Raw genomic sequence first — 24,572 nt, 5'->3', positions numbered from 1 at the left:
CAAAGTATTAACTTAAGGGGGCTGAATAATTTTGCACGCCCAATTTTTCAGTTTTTGATTTGTTAAAAAAGTTTGAAATATCCAATAAATGTCGTTTCACTTCATGATTGTGTCCCAATTGTTGTTGATTCTTCACAAAAAAATACAGTTTTATATCTTTATGTTTGAAGCCTGAAAGGTGGCAAAAGGTCGCAAAGTTCAAGGGGGCCGAATACTTTCGCAAGGCACTGTATAAGCAGAAACATAACTATCTAGGCTTTAAAAAAATCCTGCATCCCTATGAAAAAAATATTTTCGCCATCCCTTGACATATTAGGACATTTTCGATTAGAGTCTGATGTAGCATGTATGTGCTAATGTACACCATGCAACACTCCACATCTCCATAATAGCCATAGGTCTTACGTGAACTGACACCCTCACATATAGTCTCCTACACATATTCATGGTTGATCATTTAGACCTGAGTTTTTTTCCATGCCAGAAGACGTTGACCTTGTAATTTGTGAATGTACGCCTGTACAATATATCAGTTGGAGAGCCCTGTAAAAGGCACGCTATAAACTTTCACAATGTGAAGTCCATCACCCGGGCTGTTTTACACACCCTTTGTAAATCCCCTCCTATTAAGCATGTCCTCCCTCCCTGATGACTTCCTCAATATTGTAATGAGTCCTTCAAGAATCAAATTCATTTTGAACTCAGTCAATTCACATAATGAATCAGATTAAATTTGTTCATAGGGCGAATAAAAACAAACCTTTTTGAAATGTCCAATTTATGGATGGAATTTTAATTGCGTTGAGATCGAGTTGGCCTCAACCCTGCTCTCGAGCACGCGTGATGGTTTTACCGGTGGCATTTTTTTCCGTTGACAAGATCAAACCCTTGGTGAAGAGCCATCTTGTTTTAGTCGAGACGGTCTTGAATTTAGGTGGATCCCTTTATTCCCCCTTATCCCTCCTATAGTATGTAACCCTGAAGTTTGAACCTTGAAATGTACTGGTCTACACATTGAGACGCTTTTGAGGGGAAGGTGTCTAGCAGTCTATAGCTTGGCTTAGAGTTACCACATCGCACAGGGATAAGTCGTGGATATGTATATATTTTGTTAAAAGCAGAAGGGTATTCGTAATCCTAAAAGCCAGACTGTAGCCTACATTTTCATTATGTTGGAATACTGGAACTTGCAATTGCAGAAATATTCTGCCTTTTTCATGGATTGTAAAAAAAAAGGTAGTTTGGTGATATATCAGTCGATTAAGGTAAAACTCATTACCCCAATTCACCTTATTGCTCAAACAGTTTGGTATGTACTGTAATTGAGCCATGTTCAATCAAATCTTCTTGATTCTGTCATGTTTTTATCGTAGGCTTTGGGGGTAATAATTTTGAGAGGAACACAATCACTGGGACTTTCAGCCAAAAGTGATGAACCCACGCAGAGCAAGTCTGAGCAAGCGCCTCTGACTGAAGTGACCGCCTAACCTGTATTTAGTAGTCAAGACACGGTAGCTTAGGAAATTGCTGTGTTTGCAAGAGTTCAACTGTTTCAGCTCAAGTATCTTGTCTTTCCGCAGGGACAGCAGCTAATGGATCTGGAGCACAAGTTAACCATTGCCAAAGAAGAGCTGGAAAAGGCCGCACTGGACAAGGTGGATGTCATTAAACTGTTACTTCCTTGTAATCCATCACTTTTCAGTCTCTCACTTTGATATTTGGTGACTTCTTGTTTGTATTGTGTTTCTCCTCTTCATTTCTTCCCGGGGATAGTGTTCTCAGTCTAACCTATTGAAATGCTTTGCACTGCCAAACTATTTTAAGTGTAGCTTTTTACTCCTTAGTTACTAAATGAATAAATGGATGGCATGAGACGACGCTTGCGCCCTACAGTTTTCAACGGTTCTATCTATATTTATGGGTGCTTCGGAGAAGGAGTTTCATTGTGCTATTCTACAGTAGGTGTAGGGATGAATGCGTAATTGTGGAATGGCTAGTGAAAAGGCTCCTGAACAGCGTCTACCCCCAAGTCATAAGACTGCTGGACAGTTAATCAAATGGCCAGACTGTTTATATTGTCGCCCTTTATGATTTATTTTTACCTCTTTATTTTATTGCACTGACGTCTCTTGCACGGGTTCTATGCACATTCACTAGACTCTACTCACACATACTACACTGACACTCCAACACACACTACATACGCTAACACGCACATGCATATTGAAGCCGCACACTTTCACAGTCTTCACACACGCCTCTGCTACTCTGTTTATTATATATCGGAAGTTTACATACACTTAGGTTGGAGTCATGGAAACTCGTTTTTCAACCACTCCACAAATTTCTTGTTAGCAAACTATAGTTTTGGCAAGTCGGTTAGGACATCTACTTTGTGCATGACACAAGTAATTTTTCCAACAATTGTTTACAGACAGATTATTTCAATATATCACAATCCAGTTGGTCAGAAGTTTACATACACTAAGTTGACTGTGCCTTTAAACAGCTTGGAAAATTATGTCATGGCTTTAGAAGCTTCTGATAGGCTAATTGACATGATTTGAGTCATTTGGAGGTGTACCTGTGTATATATTTCAAGGCTTACCTTCAAACTCAGTGCCTCTTTGCTTGATATCATGGTAAAATCAAAAGAAATCAGCCAAGACCTCAGAAAAAAATTGTAGACCTCCACAAGTCTGGTTCTTCCTTGGGAGCAATTTCCAAACGCCTGAAGGTACCACGTTCATCTGTACAAACAATAGTATGCAAGTATAAACACCATGGGACCACGCAGTTGTTATATACAGGAAGGAGACGCATTCGGTATCCCAGAGATGAACGTACTTTGGTGCGAAAAGTGAAAATCAATCCCAGAACAATAGCAAAGTACCTTGTGAAGATGCTGGAGGAAACCGGTACAAAAGTATCTATATCCACAGTAAAACAAGTCCTGTATCGACATAACCTGAAATGCCGCTCAGCAAGGAAGAAGCCACTGCTCCAAAACTGCCATAAAAAAGCCAGACTACGGTTTGCGACTGCACATGGGGACAAAGATCGTACTTTTTGGAGTAATGTCCTCTGGTCTGATGAAAAAAATAGAACTGTTTGGCCATAATGACCATTGTTATGTTTGGAGGAAAAAGGGGGATGCTTTCAAGCCAAAGAACACCATCCCAACAGTGAAGCACGGGGGTGGCAGCATCATGTTGTGGGTGTGCTTTGCTGTAGGAGGGACTGGTGCACTTCACAAAATAGATGGCATCATGAGGTAAGAAAATGATGTGGATATATTGAAGCAACATCTCAAGACATCAGTTTAAGCTTGGTCGCAAATGGGTCTTCCAAATAAACAATGACCCCAAGCATACTTCCAAAGTTCTGGAAAAATGGCTTAAGGACAACAAAGTCAAGGTATTGAAGTGGCCATCACAAAACCCTGACCTCAATCCTATAGAAATTTTGTGGGTAGAACTGAAAAAGTGTGTGCGAACAAGGAGGCCTACAAACCTGAGTCAGTTACACCAGCTCTGTCAAGAGGAATGGGCCAAAATTCACCTAGCTTATTGTGGGAAGCTTGTGGAAGGCTACCTGAAACATTTGACCCAAGTTAAACAATTTAAAGGCAAAGCTGCCAAATCCTAATTGAGTGTATGTAAACTTCTGACCCACTGGGAATGTGATGAAAGAAATAAAAGCTGAAATAAATCATTCTCTCTACTATTGTTCTGACATTTCTCATTCTTAAAATAAAGTGGTGATCCTAACTGACCTAAGAAGGGGAATTTTTACTCTAATTAAATGTTAGGAATTGTGAAAAACTGAGTTTAAATGTATTTGGCTAAGGTGTATGTAAACTTCCGACTTCAACTGTACATGTTCATGCTGTATTACCTCAACTACCTCGTACCCCGGCACATTGACCCGGTACTGATACTCCCTGTATATAGCCTTGTTATTGTTATTTTATTGTGTTACTATTTCTGTTTTTATTTCGCAAATATCTTTTTAACTGCGTTTTTGGGAATTGACTCATAAGTAAGCATTTCACGGTAAAGTCTACACCTGTTGTTTTCGGCGCATGCGATCAATATAATGTGATTTGATAACGGTTACATTTTATCAATGGGTGGATATACAATAATTGGTGTGTAATTGAGGGAATTGTCAGATTAATGTAGAAAGGGAAGCCCCAGTGATTGTTATTTGCTGTTACATGGATGGATGGTCAAAGACTCATATCTGTTTGCTTCTGTTGCTTGGAACAGGAGTCTCAGTTGAAGGCACTGAAGGACACAGTGCACATCTGCTTCTCTGCTGTTCTGCACAACCAGCCCACCAGCAGCCACAGGTTCCCCGCCACCCCCACCAACTTGTTCAGATACTCCTCACTCGTCAACAGCTCCAGAGTCACCTTTCAGCAGCCACACGCCAAGGTAATGCACATTCTGACCCCATGCAACTCCCGCCAGTTAAGAGAAACAGCAACATAAACATTGCAGCAGATTATAGGGGGTGACGACCACAGAGCAAAGTACCGATTTCTCAATCGAATGCACCCAGTGTCACTCCCTGTGGAGGAGTCTTTCCGAACATAATTACTACTAAAGACAATAGTCGGGCAAATAGGATTGCAGAAGTTGTTCAAAATAATAACATGTCCAAATACAGCAGGCTTTTGTGTAATTTATGTTACTCTTCACACTCTATTGCCAGGAATATAAGACCCAATTATTTGAAATGTAAGGGTGTGCTATCGGCACTTGTTTTCAATAAAAACCGTAATTAAATGTGACACATTCTTTGTTGAATGTCTTTCAAAGTCATCTTCGTAGAGCACTTAACAAAATGACTTAATCCCCTGGGAGCAAACCAAGGGTGACAGTGGTAAGGGGAAGGTTATCTATTGAAAACAGGATTATATCTATGGAGGACTAACCTGGGGAACCTCTATATGCACATTTTCAGTCAAAACGGTCACCATGACAGAGTGCACAGTGAAACACCTACAGGCCACAATAACTCGAAGTTGGATATGTCGTGAGTGATTTATAGAGAAGATCAGTAAGGATTTATTTTGAGGGGCGCTATTAGCAACTAGCTTACAGGATTGACAGCTGATTTGTTATGCTGACACCTGGCTGTCACTCTGATTAGTTGAGTAGGTACTGTCACAAGACATAGGCCTCAACATCCTCCACCCACCCAAAAATGGATGATAAATAAATAAACATAGGAATTGTAATGGAGCAGGTTTCTAGATGATGAGTAGCTTATCATTAGTAGCTTTCCACAGTAAATAGAAAAGTGATTTACCTCATAAAGAGTGTAAATGAAGGTTTGTGTCTTACTCACTCTGCCCAAGGATATGTAGAAAAGTTTGTCAGCAGCGTTGCCAAGAGGATGAACCCTTTGAGGGCACAGATTTTTTATTTCAAGATTTACGGCCTCCCTCTCATTGACTGTACTTTTTCAAATGAAACCGAAATTGAGCTCAATTCTTCCGTCACATTCATCTGTTCTGAACTAAAGGGAAAAGGGGGTACCTAGTCAACTGAACTGTGTCTTCGGCATTTAACCCAAACCCTCTGAATCAGAGAGGTGCGGGGGACTGCCATAATTGACATCCACGTCTTCTACATCCCATTCACTTCAATTATACGCTGTGCAAAGTCATGTCGGACCTAATCACAGGTCATATCAGTCAACTACTGCAGTCATATCAAAATCAGAATTTTCGAAGTCAATCACAGCTCCATTGCGGTTTCTTATTGGCCTTGATCCTAGTGAGCAATCCTGTTTCAAAAAGAGGCTTTAATCCCTGATGCAGTCGGAAGTCATTCTGCCTCTCTGTGTGTTGGGTGTCAAGCTAAGAGCCTTGACGTTAGCTATGTGCCACCCAGAGGACTTTACAGCTCTTTCAGAGAACGCTCCAATACCCCTCCACACGGAAGCATCACATAAAGCAAAAGATGTAATGGAGACTTTATCTCCAAAGTTATAAACTATAGTCAATGTTCACAATGGCAGAAGATGACTCTATTACAGCCGATATGAGTGAAATGTTCTGGGCGTCGTCTCATGTTCCAAGCCAAATTAAGGGAGTTGTGTGGGGGTTGAGGTTGGGGGGGATCTGACAAAAGGAAAGACAACTGAGGGAAAACATACATACGGGTGCTAGGGATCTGCTTATGCAAACCAAGTGTTTACTTCTCACTTGATTAGCATACAGATAGCTCCACTCCATCCTGAGCACTCACTATGGCCATCCGCTGCTGTATCCACGGATACTGTCTGCGGGGTGAATCAAAGATGGTTCTCCTCACTGTAAAGACAACTAGACCTGCCCATCTGTTTTTCGCTTTCTGTTCAATGTAAAGGGGCCCACATCTAATATAAATCACTGTCAAAGATGGACAAAAACTGGGGACCACTGACAAACGTTAACACCACCCCACATTTGATTTGATTTGATTTGATCCACATTTCGCCTCCTTTTGCGGGAGGACAACTCGAATGGGCTCAATATTCTAAGGCAAGTGGGCCTCTTACAAATGTAACCAAATGTATTCCATCAGCCCTTTTGTGGCCCAGTTTCCGTTGCATATTTGGTTATCTATTAGGTATTTAATAGAAATGAATAGCTACTAAAAACATTCTGCTGGACAGGCTGATATGTGTTAGTATGCCTGACTAGCCTGACAAGGGCCATTATTGTCTGTGATTTAAAAGGTACAATTAATTTGCACAGAAAGCAATATGAAATTACATCATTGAAATGAGAAAGGTTTGAAGGGCTACCATTATTTCCTCTACAGCTTTACAAAATATAATGCTTATATAAGCACTCTTATGCTAAAACCCACTTTCTGTCTTTGGATTCCAAAGTGGATAAGTGCTGGGATATTTGTGTGTACCAGCTACCCTCTCAGCATCATGTTTGGTGTTTGAGTTTCTAAACGTAATGGGCCTTAAGCTCCACTAGACAACAATTACTGGATAAGACTCCAGTCTTTGGCTGCAGACACAATCCCCTGTTGGTGAAAGATTCATTAGTGAGAGGTTGCCGGGATCAGCAAGATCAGGGTGGAAGTCTCTTCATATTTAACAGGCCGAGGGAGGAAGCCAAGTCATGTGGTGGTGATAGCATGCAATTTTCAACCAAGTAAAGGAAGATGATGTGTGGAATGTGGATTCTGTGGAATGCTTGAGGCAGTAATTTACTGCCTAAAGAAACAGCTGGATATTCATTTGCTGGATTCCTCTCTAAACTTCCCTTTTGACTTGTTGATGGTTTCTCCAGCTGAAATCAGTGAGTTTGTTTTTGTCCTTTTTTTACAGTGTAGAGAAGTATTGCTATGATCAGAACGCATTCGATCTCTTAAAATATGCAACATTCATTTGAATGACTTAAAATTTCTCTTTTAACGAAGTCCATGAGATGGACAGGAATAATTAATGCGGATTGAAAGGGAAATGAGCAACAAGCCATGACACTGCAGAGTGAAGTATTGAGAACTTATTTAAATGTTTTGGTTGAATTGGGTAAGATCTCTGCAATTTGCATATTTCTGTCTATTTTAAATGTTCTAGATGTTTTTGTTAATATTTCTGGTAAGATCTATGTGCTGTGAGAGCTGTTAAGAGAACAGAAAATGAACTCTCCAGGCCAGCCATCCATGCATGAATTTCTAAAGACATGACATCTCTTGTGTCCCTTGAGTAGCAGGACCGTTGTGAGCAGAAAACTATTTCAGCATGCACTCATACCCCATCGCTGTTCCATTGAATTGTCCTGGCCCTGACGGATTCTGTCAAAAAGAACTGAAATAATTCATGATACGTACTTTGAAATAGGTCACTTCAAGAGGCAAATTCAAAATAAAAATAAAAAATCTGTCTTTTTCTTTTTCTGGAAAGTAGCTGTGGTATAAGCAAAATAAAATGCTCAGCTCTGTCCAGTTCAATGAAAAACAAACCACTTTAAATGCACCTCAGTACCAAATCTCTTGTCATGATCTATTTCAACAGAGAGGCACTGTGTGTCATGACTTATACCAATCTTATCCATACCTGTCATGTTCCACCTTCCATTTTTAGAATTTCCTTTTCTCTCCTGCACTTCTTTCTCGCAGGATATCCCGAAAGTTCAGAGAATCATCACAGCCAGTAAATCGCCTGCGAACATTGGGGTAATGAGGAGAGACAGTAGTCCCGGAGTCAAGGACTGCCAGATGGAAAAGGTGAACCTTTGGACTAATTAATCTGTAATAGCATATTTGTGACCCTCAGGCCCCAATCCAGCAGGTTCATCTGTTCATTAAATTCATTTTAATCCTTCAGTCATTATGGATCACTGGCAACTTTTACCCCAAAACGTCTTTCCGTTGCACAGTGTTACACCCGCACTGTGGCTAATTTCAGATCACAGGATCTGGGTCAATCAACAACTAGTCTGTGAGGCTTGGGCCAGGCTTTCAGTGTCATTGGAGAAATTGGAGAAAAATAATTTGTTGTGAATGTTTGTATTTTCAAGAAACCAGAAATACACAGCTACACCAGAAATACACAGCCGGTCTTCGCTGAAGACACAAACAAACAAACTCAAGCCATTTTTATTAGTATGGTTATGATCCGTGGACGAGGAAGCCAAATTACGACTGCCCCGACTCTATTGGATTGGGCGGCAGGGAAGGGACAGTTCCAGGGAGGAAGGTTCTCCTTGACATGTGGTTATCAATAACCATTACAGAAATGAGGCGGGGGGGATGCTGGGGAGAGACAGTGCACTGTCCAGAGGGATCCTTTCCAGAGACTAAATGACCCTCTATGGAGAAACGTGTCAAAAAGAGATCCCGTGTGCCAAAAACAATGTTCGCTCCTGTCGTGTTATTGATGATATCATTTTTGGCGGGCCCGTAAAAGTGGAAATCCTGCACGCAAAGAGACCTGTCCCCCACAGACACCGTCAAGTTCTACTTTTCTTCCACTGTGCGATTGGATGAAATGGAGAGAGGGAAGAGAGATTAGAAATGAGGACAGTTTATAACAACCGTTATAATGCGCTGTAAGTGTACATCAAGGCATGATAAATGGATTTATAAGGCATCGCGTGTGTGTGTGTGTGCCCCGCGCCTCATAGAAAGTGTTATCATGTGTTCTCTTACAATGTTCACATTTAGGAATTGTTTTACTGCAATCCTTAAATCTCCTCTTCATAGGCAGCTTCACCGACCACCGTTAGCACTTGTATTATTCCTGTATCATACAAAATGAATGAGCTTGGGGATTGCAAAATGGTGTTCTGAAACAACCGTGTACTCTTTTTAGGATCCTTCTAACCAGTCAAAGTTCGAGCTTAAGAACATGCATCCCAACATAGTTTTACAGCTAAAGAAGCCTTGAGCAATAAACATTTTTGCACATCATGTTTATCCAAACAGACAATTAATTCACCAAGTTCTGTGATGTTTTCAGTGAAGCGATGAGTGTTTACAATATTTCTGCAGAGTGCTCAAATCAAATGTATTTATAAAGCCCTTCTTACATCAGCTGATATCTCAAAGTGCTGTACAGAAACTCAGCTTAAAACCCCAAACAGCAAGCAATGCAGGTGTAGAAGCATGGTGGCTAGGAAAAACTCTATAGAAAGGCCAGAACCTAGGAAGAAACCTAGTGAGGAACCAGGCTATGAGGGGTGGCCAGTCCTCTTCTGGCTGTGCCGGATGGAGATTATAACAGAACATGGCCAAGATGTTAAAATGTTCATAGATGACCAGCAGGGTCAAATAATAATAATCACAGTGGATGTCGAGGGTGCAACAGGTCAGCACCTCAGGAGTAAATGTCAGTTGGCTTTTCATAGCCGATCATTCAGAGTATCTCTACCGCTCCTGCTGTCTCTAGAGAGCAGGTCTGGGACAGGTAGCACATCCGGTGAAAAGGTCAGGGTTCCATAGCCGCAGGCAGAACAGTTGAAACTGGAGCAGCAGCATGGCCAGGTGGACTGGGAACAGCAAGGAGTCATCAGGCCAGGTAGTCCTGAGGCATGGTCCTAGGGCTCCGGTCCTCCTAGAGAGAGAAAGGAAAGAAAGGAAGGAAAGAAAGGAAAGAAAGAAAGAGAGAATTAGAGAGAGCATACTTAAATATACACAGGACACCGGATAAGACAGGAGAAATACTCCAGATATAACAGACTGACCCTAGCCCCCCGACACATAAAATACTGCAGCATAAATACTGAGATAGGAGGGGTCGGGAGAGACTGTGGCCCCATCCGACGATACCCCCAGACAGGGCAAAATAGGCAGGATATAACCCCACCCACGTTGCCACAGCACCCACACCACTAGAGGGATAGCTTCAACCACCAACGTACCATCCTGAGACTAGGCCGAGTATAGCCCACAAAGATCTCTGCCACGGCACAACCCAAGGGGGGTGCCAACCCAGACAGGAAGATCAGGTCAGTGTCTCAACCCACTCAAGTGACACACCCCTGCTAGGGACAGCATGGAAGAGCACCAGTAAGCCAGTGACTCAGCCCCTGAAATAGGGTTAGAGGCAGAGAATCCCAGTGGAGAAAGGGGAACCGGCCAGGCAGAGACAGCAAGGGCGGTTCGTTGCTCCAGTGCCTTTCCGTTCACCTTCACACTCCTGGGCCAGACTACACTCAATCATAGAACCTACTGAAGAGATGAGTCTTCAATAAAGACTTAAAGGTTGAGACCGAGTCTGCGTCTCTCACATGGGTAGGCAGACCATTCCATAAAAATGAAGCTCTATAGGAGAAAGATGCCTCCAGCTGTTTGCTTAGAAATTATAGGGCTCAAACTTCTGCACACAGGTAATATCATAAGATGTATTTGTACTCACTTACATTACTACAGTAGGTGAAATGCAACTTCCCATAACCTTCTATCACCTTGTGTTTTTTCATTTGTGACCAACCACCTGGATTTGGTCCTACAGTGCATTCAGAAAGTATTCAGACCCCTTGACTTTTTCCACATTTTGTTACATGACAGCGATATTCTAAAATGGATTCAATTGTTTTTCCCCCTCTCATCAATCTGCATACAATACCCCATCATGACAAAGCAAAAACACGTTTTTAGACGTTTTTGCAAAGTTATTAAAAATAAAAAGTTGAAATATCACATTCACATATTCAGACCATTATTCAGTACTTTGTTGAATCACCTTTGGTAGCGATTACAACCTAGAGTCTTCTTGGGTAGGACTCTACACTCTAACACAAAGGCCTGATTGGTGCAGAGATGGTTGTCCTTCTGGAAGATTCTCCCATCTCCGCAGAGAAACTTTGGAGTCCCCCAGAGTGACCATCTGGTTCCTTTGACCTCATGGCTTGGTTTTTTCTCTGACATGCACTGTTAGCTATGTGACCTTATGTAGACAGGTGTGTGCCTTTCCAAATCATGTTCAATCAATTGAATTTACCACAGGTGGACTCCAATCAAGTTGTAGAAACATCTCAAGGATGATCAGTGGAAACAGGATGTACCTGAGCTCAATATTGAGTCTCATAGCAAAGGGTTTCAATACTTATGTAAATAAGATTTTTCTGTTTTTTATTTTTAATACATTTGCAAAAATGTCAAAAAACCTGTTTTCACTTTATCACTATGATGTATTGTGTGTAGATTGAGGGAAGACAAATATTTTTTTAATCAATTTTAGAATAAGGCTGTAATGCAACAAAATGTGGAAAAAGAAGAGGTCTGAGTACTTTCCGAATACACAGTATGTAGAAAAAAATGAAATTGTGTTTTTTACATTGGATTAAAGTCTTTACTCAGAGCTAGAAAATGGTATATCATACACTACGGTTGAGGGGAAATGGGAAAGTAATTCTGCTTTGAAAGTTAATAAACTTGTAACCCCACTTTTGAGAAAATGGCCCTTGAATGTTTTTTGGTATACTATATGTCTACCGACATGCCTGGTGGTCCAAAATAACATAACTGATATATTTTAACATCAACAAACCCATCCATTTAAACATTATTTTAGGATATGTCAATCTAGCAAACCAGGCAACTAAAAGCAACTTTCTAAACATTGTTTTGGTTAGTTTGTAGCTTGCTAGCTAGCTAGCTAGCTATCTAATGTTAAGTAAGCTGGCTAGCCAGTTCAAATAATGACGATATCATAGCTGACAACGTCTTAACTTTAGCACATTTTTATTCATTAGTACAGGAAAATAAACTCACAACAAGATCATTATTTACAAGTTAATGGTGAACTAATTACAGAAAATTGCTTACGGTTCTACGTGTGACAAAATATAAGCAGGACATTCTAATGGGGACTTTTTGAACTTAGTCACTGTCTCTTTGGCCTAACTATATATCCTAATTTGACTCTGGGGCAGGTCATGTTGTTCTTTGCATTACTGTCTCTGGTTAACACACACAATATCAAATAAAATCAACATTTATTTGTCACAGGAGTGCACAGGAGTCTTTTGTTATTTTATTTAAAAAAATGTTATTTAACTAGGCAAGTCAGTTGAGAACATATTCTTATTTACAATGACGGCCTACACCGTTAAAACCCGGACGACACTGGGCCAATTGTGTGCCATCCTATGGGACTCTCAATCACGGCCGGTTGTGATACAGCCTGGATTCGAACCAGGGTGTTTGTAGTGATGCAGTGCCCAACTTATAACATTACTACCATGCATGAATCTGAAGGTAACTCAATTTAACCAACTAGGCTAACATTAGGCTATAACTAGCAATGCAAATCGCTTTCTGAGATACTAATAATATTGCTTCATAGATCATACATGTAACGTTAGCTAGCGTGACTATTGTAGCTGGAAACGGCAGATTTTTCATGGAAAATCTACATTGGTGTACAGAGGCCCCTTATCAACAACCATCACTCCTGTGTTCCAGCTACAATAGTCATTTACAACATTAACGATGTCTACACTGTATTTTTGATGAATTTTGTTATTTTAATGGCTAAACCAACTAGGCTCGTAATTTAACAATTTATTTGTATTTACAGATGGCATATAAGTTTGTTATAAAGGCATATGAAAGTTCACATGTTCCAGAAGGCATTTCTGTCCAAAAACTAATTTAGATTTTTTTTAAATATGTTTACGTTCAAATGCCTCTCCTGTGAAGTAGTGACATGCGACATACACCTAGTTTCCTGAAAGGAGTCCATTTATGCGGCTTCGGGCTCCCAAAAATAAAATAAATACAAGTCAGTATTACTGTAAGAATAGTAGAATACACAATGCGTGACTTTGAGACTATAAGTTTCTATCTGACATTTTGATCAGAAATAAGTTATTCACATAGAGTTGCTCTTTAGGTGGCCCTTTAAATGTGAGATATTTAAAGTCAATTTACAAATATATATTTTTTTACATCAAAGTTCTATCCGCGCAAAAAAAATGTTACTGGGTGTTTTAAGGTTCTATTTGCAATCCAATCCAATCACACAATGATGGTTATCAATCAAAAATAATTGTGATATAAGGTGATATACTTATTGAGTCATGAAAGAGGAAGACATCACAAAACTGTTCTGAGATCTAGGACTCAAACGATACATTTTTTTTTTTCAGATAGAACATTGTAGTCCCATTATTTATATCATATATATCATGTGCTCTTTTTCAATTACTTGAATGGCCATAATGTAAGCTGTTTATGGTGAAAACAAATAAATGCAGTGGCTTGTGAAGTATTCACCCCCCTTCGCATTTTTCCTATTTTGTTACCTTGCAAACCTGGAATTAAAATACATTTTTGGGGGGGTTTGTATCATTTGATTTACACAAAAACTACCACTTTGAAGATACAACATATGTTTTATTGTGAAACAAACAAGAAATAACACAAAATATAGAACTTGAGCATGCTGACATACCTTTTGCGGCAATTACAGCTGCCAGTCTCTTGGAGTATGTCTCTATAAGCTTGGCACATCTATTCACTGGTGTTCAAAGGGAAATGTTGGATTCTACTTTCATCCAACAATGAAAGGATGCAGGTTGTGAGAGACCTGGATCCCGCCTCTGTTTATTGTTGGTCTTTGAAATATTCACGCTGGCGCTAATGATGTCCTTATATGACTTTTGCGCATGAATGCATGGACACACACCGTGAAATTTGTTTTAATCTGTAGTATAATAGTTATTTTCATCTCATGCGTTTTTTAAGCTAAGTAGCCAATAGGCAGTGGGTAGCATAATTTGTCTAATTCTGTCTAATAATGATATGGGAATAATAATACATTTTATTTTGTAAAGTGGATCTATCAACACAACAAAATGTTCAGTCACCTCCAGGTGGATAAACAGGTTAATGTCAAGCCCTGCATGTTTGTTTCAAGTCTCATGGAACACCACACATTGGCTGCTACTGTAGCGGCTGTTAAAACAGTACATCAAAGCGGGTACATCATCAATGTTCACAGTAAACTCACACAGAATTTTCACAAGATTCAACTTTGCGCTCAGCAGACCTGACATTTGCTCAGTGACAAAAGACATTTGAGGGAACATTGGTCCCAAGTTCTCGAAGGTGCAATTTTGACATTTGGTAGTGCATCAGCAGTTTTCCTGTAGTTATGTCAGTCACTGACAGTCACTCAATTAGCCCACGTCAACTAACATTTTATAGATTGCTAGGTAAGTTAGTTTAGCCCGGTATCTAAACCTGGTCGTAATCATGGCTGAATTACTGACTGGGCATGCATACTCAGACACATGTAGCATATTAACATGACATAAGTCATGGCCAAATGTGTCGAATTGCAGGAAATTTGCTTTAAAATGTAACAATGTGCGCTGAGAGTCGGGGAGTGAGTGTTTTTAATAAAATAAACAGAACATAATAAGAACCACTAACAGCACGGAGACAAGAAACAGAAACAATAACGCCTGGGGGAAGGAACCAAAGGGAGTGGCATATATAGGGAAGGTAATCAGGGAAGTGATGGAGGCTAGGTGAATCTGATGACGCGCAGGTGCGCGTAACGATGGTGACAGGTGTGCGCCATAACGAGCAGCCTGGTGACCTAGAGGCCAGAGAGGGAGCACACATGACATAAAACTGCAACGTTTTCTCTCCGCCCCATGGCAAAAATGAGTAGAATTGCATTCAATTAATTTTTAAACTGCAACATTTTCTCTCTGGCCCATGAAACAATGTGTAGAATTGCAGAAAATGTGCTATAAAACTGCAACATTATCTCTACGCCCCATGGTAAAATGTGTAGAATTGCAGGACATTAACATTAAAACCGCAATTCTTTTCTCTCCGCCACCAAGAGATGGGCCACAAGAGCCCATAACATTTGTGTTTGTAAACTGAGGAGTACTCGCAAATGTAACTGCCACTGAACTATATGAATTCTGTGGTAACCGTCCACGAAAGCAAAAAACAATGGGGCATTCACATCATTCAAATACTATTTACCAAGACCCACACTGGAGGGTAGAAACAGAGATTATGGTGTATGTCTTTATATTATCTGTGGTCGTTTAGCCACAGTACAGCACTGTAGGTGTAATGAGTAAAGTAGTTCTGTTCAAAGGGAAATGTTAGATTCTACTTTCAATGAAAGGATGCAGGTTGTGAGAGATCTGGATCCCGCCTCTGTTTATTGAAGTTGGTCTTTGAAATAGTCACGCTGGCGCTAATGATGTCCTTGTATGACTTTCACGCATGAATGCATGGACACACACCGTGAAAATTGTTTTAATCTGCAGTATAATAGTTATTTTCACCTCATGCATTTTCATTAGACCAGCTTGTTTGTTCAGGCCTTCTGAAATTGATCTCTTTAGCTAACTCTGGTACAGTTACATAGATTTACAATGACATTTTGATTAATGTGTACTGTCCCCGTCAAATAAAGAAATACATTTAAGTTTGTGTTTCTTTGTATCACAACAGATTGGCGGGGGTTGCTTCCAAAACCAGACGGAGACAGAATCCTCTCCCGACAGTAAAAAGCTGCTTGAACAGAAGGTTAGCATTTATATACACTACCGTTTAAAAGTTTGGGGTGACTTAGAAATGTCCTTATTTTCGAAAGAAAATATCATTTTTGGTCCATTAAATAACATCAAATTGATCAGAAATACAGTGTAAACATTGTTAACTGTCTCTAACCAGAATAGAAAGAGGAGTGGGAGCCCGGGATGCTGGCCTTCTAGGCAGAGTTGCAAAGAAAAAGCCATATCTCGGACTGGCCAATAAAAAGAAAAGATTAAGATCGGCAAAAGAACACAAACACAGGACAAAGGAACTCTGCCTAGAAGGCCGGCATCCCGGAGTTGCCTCTTCACTGTTGACGTTGAGACTGGTGTTTTGCGGGTACTATTTAATGAAGATGCCAGGTGAGGACTTGTGAGGCATCTGTTTCTCAAACTAGACACTCTAATGTACTTGTCCTCTTGCTCAGTTGTGCACTGGGGCCTCCCACTCCTCTTTCTATTCTGGATAGAGCCAGTTTGCGCTGTTCTGTGAAGGGAGTAGTACACAGCATTGTACGAGATCTTCAGTTTCTTGGCAATTTCTCGCATGGAATAGCCTTCATTTCTCAGAACAAGACTGACGAGTTTCAGAAGAAAGGTCTTTGTTTCTGGACATTTTGAGCCTGTAATCGAATCCACAAATACTGATGCTCCAGATACTCAACTAGTCTAAAGAAGGCCAGTTTTATTGCTTTTTTAATCAGGACATCAGTTTTCAGCTGTGCTAACATAATTGCAAAAGGGTTTTCTAATGATCGATTAGCCTTTTAAAATTATAAACTTGGATTAGCTAACACAACGTGACATTGGAACACATGAGTGATGGTTGCTGATAATGGGCCTCTGTACGCCTATGTAGATATTCCATAAAAAGTCTGCCGTTTCCAGCTACAATGGTCATTTTCAACATTAACAATGTCTGCACTGTATTTCTGATCAATTTTACGTTATTTTAATGGACCCAAAAATGTGCTTTTCTTTTTAAAAACAAAGACATTTCTAAGTGACCGTTCTACAAGGTGCCTCTTGCATTTCTCCCCATGGGAATAACAATGTGGGCTGTGTGGGATATTTTGGTGAAATTAATACATTGCATGCACATACACGTTGTTACAGCAAATACCACCACAATCTACTGAACTGTGATATTGATTGTATTGCGCTCTGCCAAACAAATCCAAGCCTGGCTCACTCAATCATAAGGAAGCAGTGTCACACCTGTTTGGACGTGGCAGATGGTACAGCGAAACAGATCCCATTGGAATGTAGTATAACACTGTGTAACTGAGCCGCTGTCATGCATTTTAAGTGAGATTTCTCCATCTCTGTCACGCTGAAATAGGATCAGCTGCCATCGATTCTATAACCATTTGCAGGGGAAATGGCTAATACCTATACCGTGCCTACAGTATGATCTATGTAATACCACCCACATTCAAACGAGTGTTTATTCTTTAACCTCATTCTTAACCTTATGAGTCTTTTACCAGGGTCCCTGGTAAAAGAGATTATATTATAATAGAGACGAACCTGGGACGAGAAAAGGTTGAATGGAATGAACATGACAATATTATTAGGTCACGGGAAAGCTTTGGAATAGCAAAGGCCCAGTGCTTTCTCCCTCCTGTGGTCATTGTCAAATTGACTGATTATAAGGGAGAGGTGCTCACAAAGGGGCTGATCCCTCACTGATAAGGCCATGTGGCAGCCAGCCACCCAGAGCATGTGATACTCAACTGCCTGACTGAGGGAGCGAAAGAGACCTTACGTCAACCTAAATTCCACTGCCATGTTGGGTAGTCACCATTCAAAAACACTGAGAATAACACGATTTTGTATTTTTTGTTCTAACATGTATATTTCTTTCAGGGTGTGTTTTGCTTGATAAACGGATTTTAGTTTGTTCATCACTAAAGGTGACAGGATAAATGTAGCCTAAAGATGTACACGCTCCTAACCAATTCTGCGTTTATTTTGTGTTATTATGTTTTTTTAATGATGATTTTAACTTTCTTTGCATCATTTCCTTATGATCGAAAACAGCTTCTGGACATCAGAGCAGAATCACTAACCTCAATTTAGAGAAAGATTTTGAATTCAGTAAGTCAGCAGCTCTGGACGTTATGATCCCCAGGTCTTGAAAGAGGAAGCGGCGGCGTCATGATTACACTACGTCGGCGAGCATCTAGACTGCCATATCCTCTGTTTTTGTTGGCCAATATAGACTCACTAGAGAAGAAACTGCACGAGCTCTGTTGAAGACTATCCTATGTTCCCTGGAGTCGTGTCAGAACAAGGACATGGATAAAATACATACATATCCAGAGGTGGCGCTTCTCGTGGCTGGTCATTTTAATGCAGGGAAACTGAAATACGTCTTAACTCATTTTTACCAGAATGTCACATGTGCAACTAGAGGCAACGAAATTGTAGATCACCTTTAGTACACATACAGAAATGCACTAAAGGCCCTCCCTCCCCCTCCCTTTGGTAAAGCAGACCATAAAGCTATCCTCCTGATTCCTGCTTACAAGCAAAAAACTCTAACAGGAAACACCAGTGGCGTGCTCAATACTGAAGTGGTCCGATAAAGAGGATGCTAAGCTACAGGACTGTTTCACTAGCACAGACTGGAATAAGTTCTGGGATTCATCCAATAGCATTGAGGAATTTACCACATCAGTCACCGGCTTCATTAATAAGTGCATTGACGAAGTCGTCCACACAGTGATCATACGTACATATCCCAACCAAAAACATCCGCACTGAGCTAAAGGCTAAAGTTGCCACTTTCAAGGAGCAGGACTCAAATCCGGACGCTTATAAGAAATCCTGCTACGATCTTCGACGAGCTATCAATACAGGACTAAGATCAAATTCTACTAAGTCGGATCTAATGCTCGTCGGCTGTGGCAGGCCTTAAAACCGACCACGGATTACAAAAAGAAACCCAACCACAAGCTGCCCAGTGACACAAGCTTACCAGATGAGCGAAATTCCTTCTATGCTTGCTTCGGGGTAAGCAACACTGAAACCATGCATGAGAGAACAGCAGTTCCGGATTAATCTCGGATCTCGCTCGCCGTAGCCAAAGTGTTAAACAGGTTAACATTCACAAGACCACGGGGCCAGACAGATTACCAGGATGCGTACTCAGAGCATACACTGACCAGCTGGTCAGGCGTCTTCACTGACATTTTCAACATCTCCCTGACCCATTCTGTAATACCTACAATACATGTTTCAAGCAGACCACCATAGTCCCTGTGCTCAACAACGCCAAGGTAACTTGTCTAAATGACTATCGCCCATAGCACTCACATCTGTAGCCATGAAATGCTTTGAAAGGCTGGTCATAGCTCACATCAACACCATCACCCCACTCCATACCACCCCAAAGGATTCACAGATGATGCAATCTCTATTGCACTCCACAATGCCTTCTCCAACCTTAACCTATGTGAGAATGCTGTTCATTGACTACAGCTCAGCATTCAATACCATAATGTCCTCCAAGCTCATCAATAAGCTCAGGATCCTGGGACTGAACACTAACAGGTCACCCCCAGGAGGTGAGTGTAGGTAACAACACATCCGCCACGCTGACCCTTAACACTGGGGCACGACTCCAACACCATCATTACGTTTGTTGATGACATGATGTTGGTAGGCCTGATCATCAACAATGATGAGACCGCCTATAAAGAGGAGGTCAGTGGTGCCAGGACCACAACCTCTCCCTCAACATCAGAAACATCACTGCTCTAGAGGAGATCTGCATGGAGGAATGGGCCAAAATACCAGCAACAGTGTGTGAAAACCTTGTGAAGACTTACAGAAAACGTTTGACCTCTGTCATTGCCAACAAAGGGTATATAACAAATTATTGAGATACACTTTTGTTATTGACCAAATACTTATTTTCCACCATAATTTGCAAATAAATTCAATAAAAATCCTACAATGTGATTTTCTGGATTTTTTTTTCTCATTTTGTCTGTCATAGTTGAAGTGTACCTATGATGAAAATTACAGGCCTCTCTCATCTTTTTAAGTGGGAGACCTTGCACAATTGGTGGCTGACTAAATACTTTATCGCCCCACTGTATATGTTGTTTGTTTGTATTGGCTTTACTTCAGACAATGAAAGGCTTGGCCACTGACAGAAAGTGTGATGCAGAAGCCTCAAGGTATCCAGCAATTTTTTATTTTTTTTAACCTTTACATAACTAGACAAGTCAGTTAAGAACAAAGTTTTATTTACAATGACAGCCTACCCCGGCGACACTGGGCCATTTGTGTGCCGCCCTATGGGACTCCCAATCACAGCTGGATGTGATCTATATATTGTGACATATATTTTATATTTGAGATTCTACATAGTAGCCACCCTTTGCTTTGATGACAGCTTTACACTCTTGGAATTCTCTCAAACTGCTTCATGAGGTAGTCAACTGGAATGCATTTCAATTAACAGGTGTGTCTTGTTAAAAGTTAATTTGTCAAATCTCTTTCCTTCTTAATGTGATTGAGCCAATCAGTTGTGTTGTGACGAGGTGGGGGGTATACAGAAGATAGCCCTATTTGGTAAAAGACCAAGTCTATATTATGGCAAGAACAGCTCTAATAAGCAAAGAGAAACTACAGTCCATCATTACTTTAAGACATGAAGGTCAGTCAATCCGGAACATTTCAAGAACTTTGAAAGTTTCTTCAAGTGCAGTCCCAAAAACCTTCAAGCGCTATGATGAAACTGTCTCCCATGAGGACCACCACAGGAAAGGAAGACCCAGAGGTACCTCTGCTGCAGAGGATAAGAGAGTTAGAGTTAGAGTTACCAGCTTCAGAAATTGCAGCCCAAATAAATGATTCACAGAGTTCAAGTAACAGACACATCTCGACATCAACTGTTCAGATGAGACTGCATGAATCAGGCCTTCATGGTCGAATTTCTGCAAAGAAACCACTACTAAAGGACACCAATAAAACGAAGAGACTTGCTTGGGCCAAGAAATACGAGCAATGGACATTAGGCCGGTGGAAATCTGTCCTTTGGTCTGATGAGTCCAAATGTAAAATATTTTGGTTCCAACCGTTGTGTCTTTGTGAGATGCAAAGTAGGTGAACGGATGATCTCTGCATGTGTGGTTCCCACCGTGAAGCATGGAGGAGGTGTGATGGTGCTTTGCTGTGATTTATTTAGATTTCAAGGCTGTGTAAGGGCTATTTGACCAAGAAGGAGAATGATGGAGTGCTGCATCAGATGACCTGGCCTCCACAATCTCCCGAACTCAACCCAATTGAGATGGTTTGGGATGAGTTGGACCGCAGAGTGAAGGAAAAGCAGCCAACAAGTGCTCAGCATATGTGGAAACTCCTTCAAGACGGTTGGAAAAGCATTCCAGGTGAAGTTGGTTGAGAGAACGCCAAGAGTGTGCAAATCTGTCAAGGCAAAGGGTGGCTATTGGAAGAATCTCAAATATAAAATACATTTTGATTTGTTTAACACTTTTTTGGTTACTACATGATTCCATATGTGTTATTTCATAGTTTTGATGTCTTCACTATTTTACTACAATGTAGAAAATAGTAAAAATAAAAAATAAACACTTGAATGAGTATGTGTGTCCAAACTTTTGTCTGGTACTGTATGTAGAATATTAGCCTGTTGGAAACTACAACCCCCTACCACATTGCACAGTTCGGGCTTGATCTAATTCATCTCTAGAGAAACTGCGCATTCAGTTCAGAAAAAAAATGAAATGGAATTCAAAAATGTAACTAATGTTGGCCAATTAGTTGTTTAAAAAATGAAAAATAACATACATTTTGTTTAAAGCTCAACTTTTGTTATTATATCAATATTTGTACATAAAAGTGTTTCCACCAGCATTTCTCGCATAATTAATTTAACCGACACACATTTAATCTCAAATTATCTGTCTGCATTTATTAAATTGTACCGAAACTACCTGTTTCTATCACAGCTGTAAAAAAAAAATATATATATATATAGTATGATTTTACTTAAAAACTGTGGATGGAAACGTAGTTATAATCACACAATATTTGACATACAGCAGCTTTTTAAAGGACAGCTTCAAGTTTTCTATTTTGCCATGGAACAAAATATATATTGCAACACTGGTATTGTCCCAGACCTAAGTGTATGTGGAGTGTATATTTCCAGTAAAAGGGATAGGCTAATCAACATGAGTGTGAAGTAGGATTGCAGTATTGTTAAAGTAATACTGCTGTATTGTTAGTACTGCTGTCATCAATCCAGTATTGTTTCTGTACAGTAGCCTGTTGTTTCTCTGTTACTCTGCCGCTGTTGTTTATGAGCTATACATTCTTGTCTTTTGTATTGTCAACAGCAAAGGCCTGCAGCGCAGATTGGAAAATCAAATGCAAAGCCCTCAGATGGCAGGGAGGAAGTAGAGGGAGGCAGCAAAAACACGAAACTACACAAAAACAACTGAATGGATGGGATGTCATTGGAGATGCAGAACACCTGCGTTACCTGGAGATCTTTTTCAGAGCACATACTTGTGCCAACACACACACACACGCACACACACACACACAGTTTGCAAAAGAGACACAGGAATTGTTGGACGAAAACAAACTTCTCAACCGTGAAATGTTTAAATTTTTCGATTGAAAACCTGCATAATAACATGGCATGCATTCTAGACTTCTTTTAAAAGGTAGCAATGGCATTGGTAACTTGTTTTATGATTGTTCATTGTTGTTTTTTTTCAGAGCGAGGACACTACTTTCTACAGTAAATGTGTGTTATTTCTAAATAAATCCCTTTGCACTGGTGAGGTCATGATATTCTGTAATATAAGTAGTCCCATTAACAAAAACTGCTGTAACACCAAACTTACAAATATGGTTTGTCACTCATTGTAGCAAGGTTAATTTACTATCTCCTCCATATTTTAAAGTATATAGGCTCTCAAGTTGGCTGGCCAACTTCTTTCAACATTTAATATTTCAGAGCTCTTTCTGCCTTTAACATGCTAGAGGTGAAGAGCCAAAGACTCACAATGAGTCGTCTCCCTGAGAATGTGCCATGCACTGAGTAGTTACTCCTAGCTACATTGATCTGTGTTATTTGACCTTTCTTTCAATAAACTGTGATTTTCAGTAAATTTGTGAAGATTAAATGGATATTTGTGGAGAAAACGAATCGACTGGTCTATTTTTAACCTATAGTGTGAAGAACTATTTACAAAATGTAGACTTTATACCACTTCCGTAAAAAATGTATCACACCCTTGTAAGTGCAGTGTAATTGCAGTATAGGTAGTCGGAAATGTACGGGGAGAATCAAACAATGTATTTCAGTTTGCTTGCCAATATAATATGTGTATAACAAATGACGTGTTAATTACAGAAAATTCAACTAGGCATCACAGTAGTTACTATATACTATTTTTTAGGCCAAGGGTATTTATAATGTTATGGCATAAGGTCAATGAAACATAAAGAAGGACCTGAAGAAAACACTGCAACTGATATTTTTTTCGTTGTTTTGTGTGAGGTTAAAACAAAACCAACCGTTGTCATTAAAGCAAATACTTACTCTTTTGTCGCTGTACACCAAAAGATATATTTTTATTCAAGTTATGTTCACTCCAGCATTGGCAGTTGCATACTAATTCATTATGGAAGAAATCTCAAAGGAGGGCAGCTAGTAATTATTCCAGACTTTATAAAGGAGCAGAGTTAAAAAGAAAAGTAAAGCAGTCAAGTATTTAATCAGTCTTGGTGTGATTTTTTTTATTAGCTAGGCTATGTTTGGCCGCTTAATATAACTGGAACGTAATGATTCATAAAAATACTGCTTATAATATGCTAATGCCGCTACCGTTATAGGGCTACCATCATCGCCTTTTTTAGCATATCCATGACCAATGACATTAGCGACAACTTGCGCCAGATACCCTATTTGACTTTCTCAAATGAATCAAAACAAGACAGCAAGGAAGCTAGAGCTATTAATCATTAGGAATACCATTTAAATATCGTTTTTTTTTTTGGGGGGGTAATTTAAAAACAAAGTGAACAGATTGTGGGGAGTCTCTTGTTGACATGATACAACAGCATCACGGATCTGTTATGAATGTATGTGCGTCACTTGAAATGAAGTAGAATGATACACAACAGATGTGTTATGAATGTCAAAAGGTGTGTAATTTTACATGATTTTAATTACACACCTTTATAAGCAACCTAGATATTTCAATAGCAGTGTCGTGAACTACTGTGTAATTTAGGAGTGGGTCCCGAATACATTTTTAAATCGGCATACAGCTGATGAGGACTTGTCAATTACATGTAATATAGAAAATACATTCATCATTCAAATAGCAATGACATTAAACATTATGATACATAAGTACGTAAGTTATGTGTTACAGGCTTTGTTTGTTTCCTACCTCACCTAGGGTTTCCCAAACTTGGTCTTGCCCCCCCACCAGGTTACTGGTTATCAGTAACTTATTGATTAGTTCCCTTTATCTGC

General features: G+C 40.0%; 1 protein-coding gene across 3 annotated transcripts in view; it reads left to right on the top strand.

Annotated features, from left to right (window-relative positions):
- luzp2 (leucine zipper protein 2) overlaps positions 1 to 24,047 on the top strand; it is a 157,660-nt gene extending 133,613 nt beyond the window's left edge. The window contains exons 8-12 of one of the 3 annotated variants that reach the window (XM_024399159.2): positions 1,581 to 1,655; positions 4,272 to 4,439; positions 8,139 to 8,246; positions 15,954 to 16,028; positions 22,414 to 24,044. In XM_024399159.2, coding sequence (XP_024254927.1) covers positions 1,581 to 1,655; positions 4,272 to 4,439; positions 8,139 to 8,246; positions 15,954 to 16,028; positions 22,414 to 22,518 — 531 coding nt within the window. In that variant the 3' untranslated portion in view covers positions 22,519 to 24,044. Of the gene's footprint in view, positions 1 to 1,580; positions 1,656 to 4,271; positions 4,440 to 8,138; positions 8,247 to 15,953; positions 16,029 to 22,413 lie in introns of all 3 variants that reach the window. The other 2 variants (XM_024399161.2, XM_024399160.2) reach the window with 2 other exon arrangements.
- The last annotated feature ends 525 nt before the right edge of the window (positions 24,048 to 24,572 follow it).

This window comes from Oncorhynchus tshawytscha, linkage group LG12 (assembly GCF_018296145.1).
Source record: "Oncorhynchus tshawytscha isolate Ot180627B linkage group LG12, Otsh_v2.0, whole genome shotgun sequence".
In the NCBI taxonomy this organism is placed as follows: domain Eukaryota; kingdom Metazoa; phylum Chordata; class Actinopteri; order Salmoniformes; family Salmonidae; genus Oncorhynchus; species Oncorhynchus tshawytscha.
Note: the sequence above shows the minus strand (reverse complement) of the source record. Positions and strands in the feature narration are given on the sequence as shown.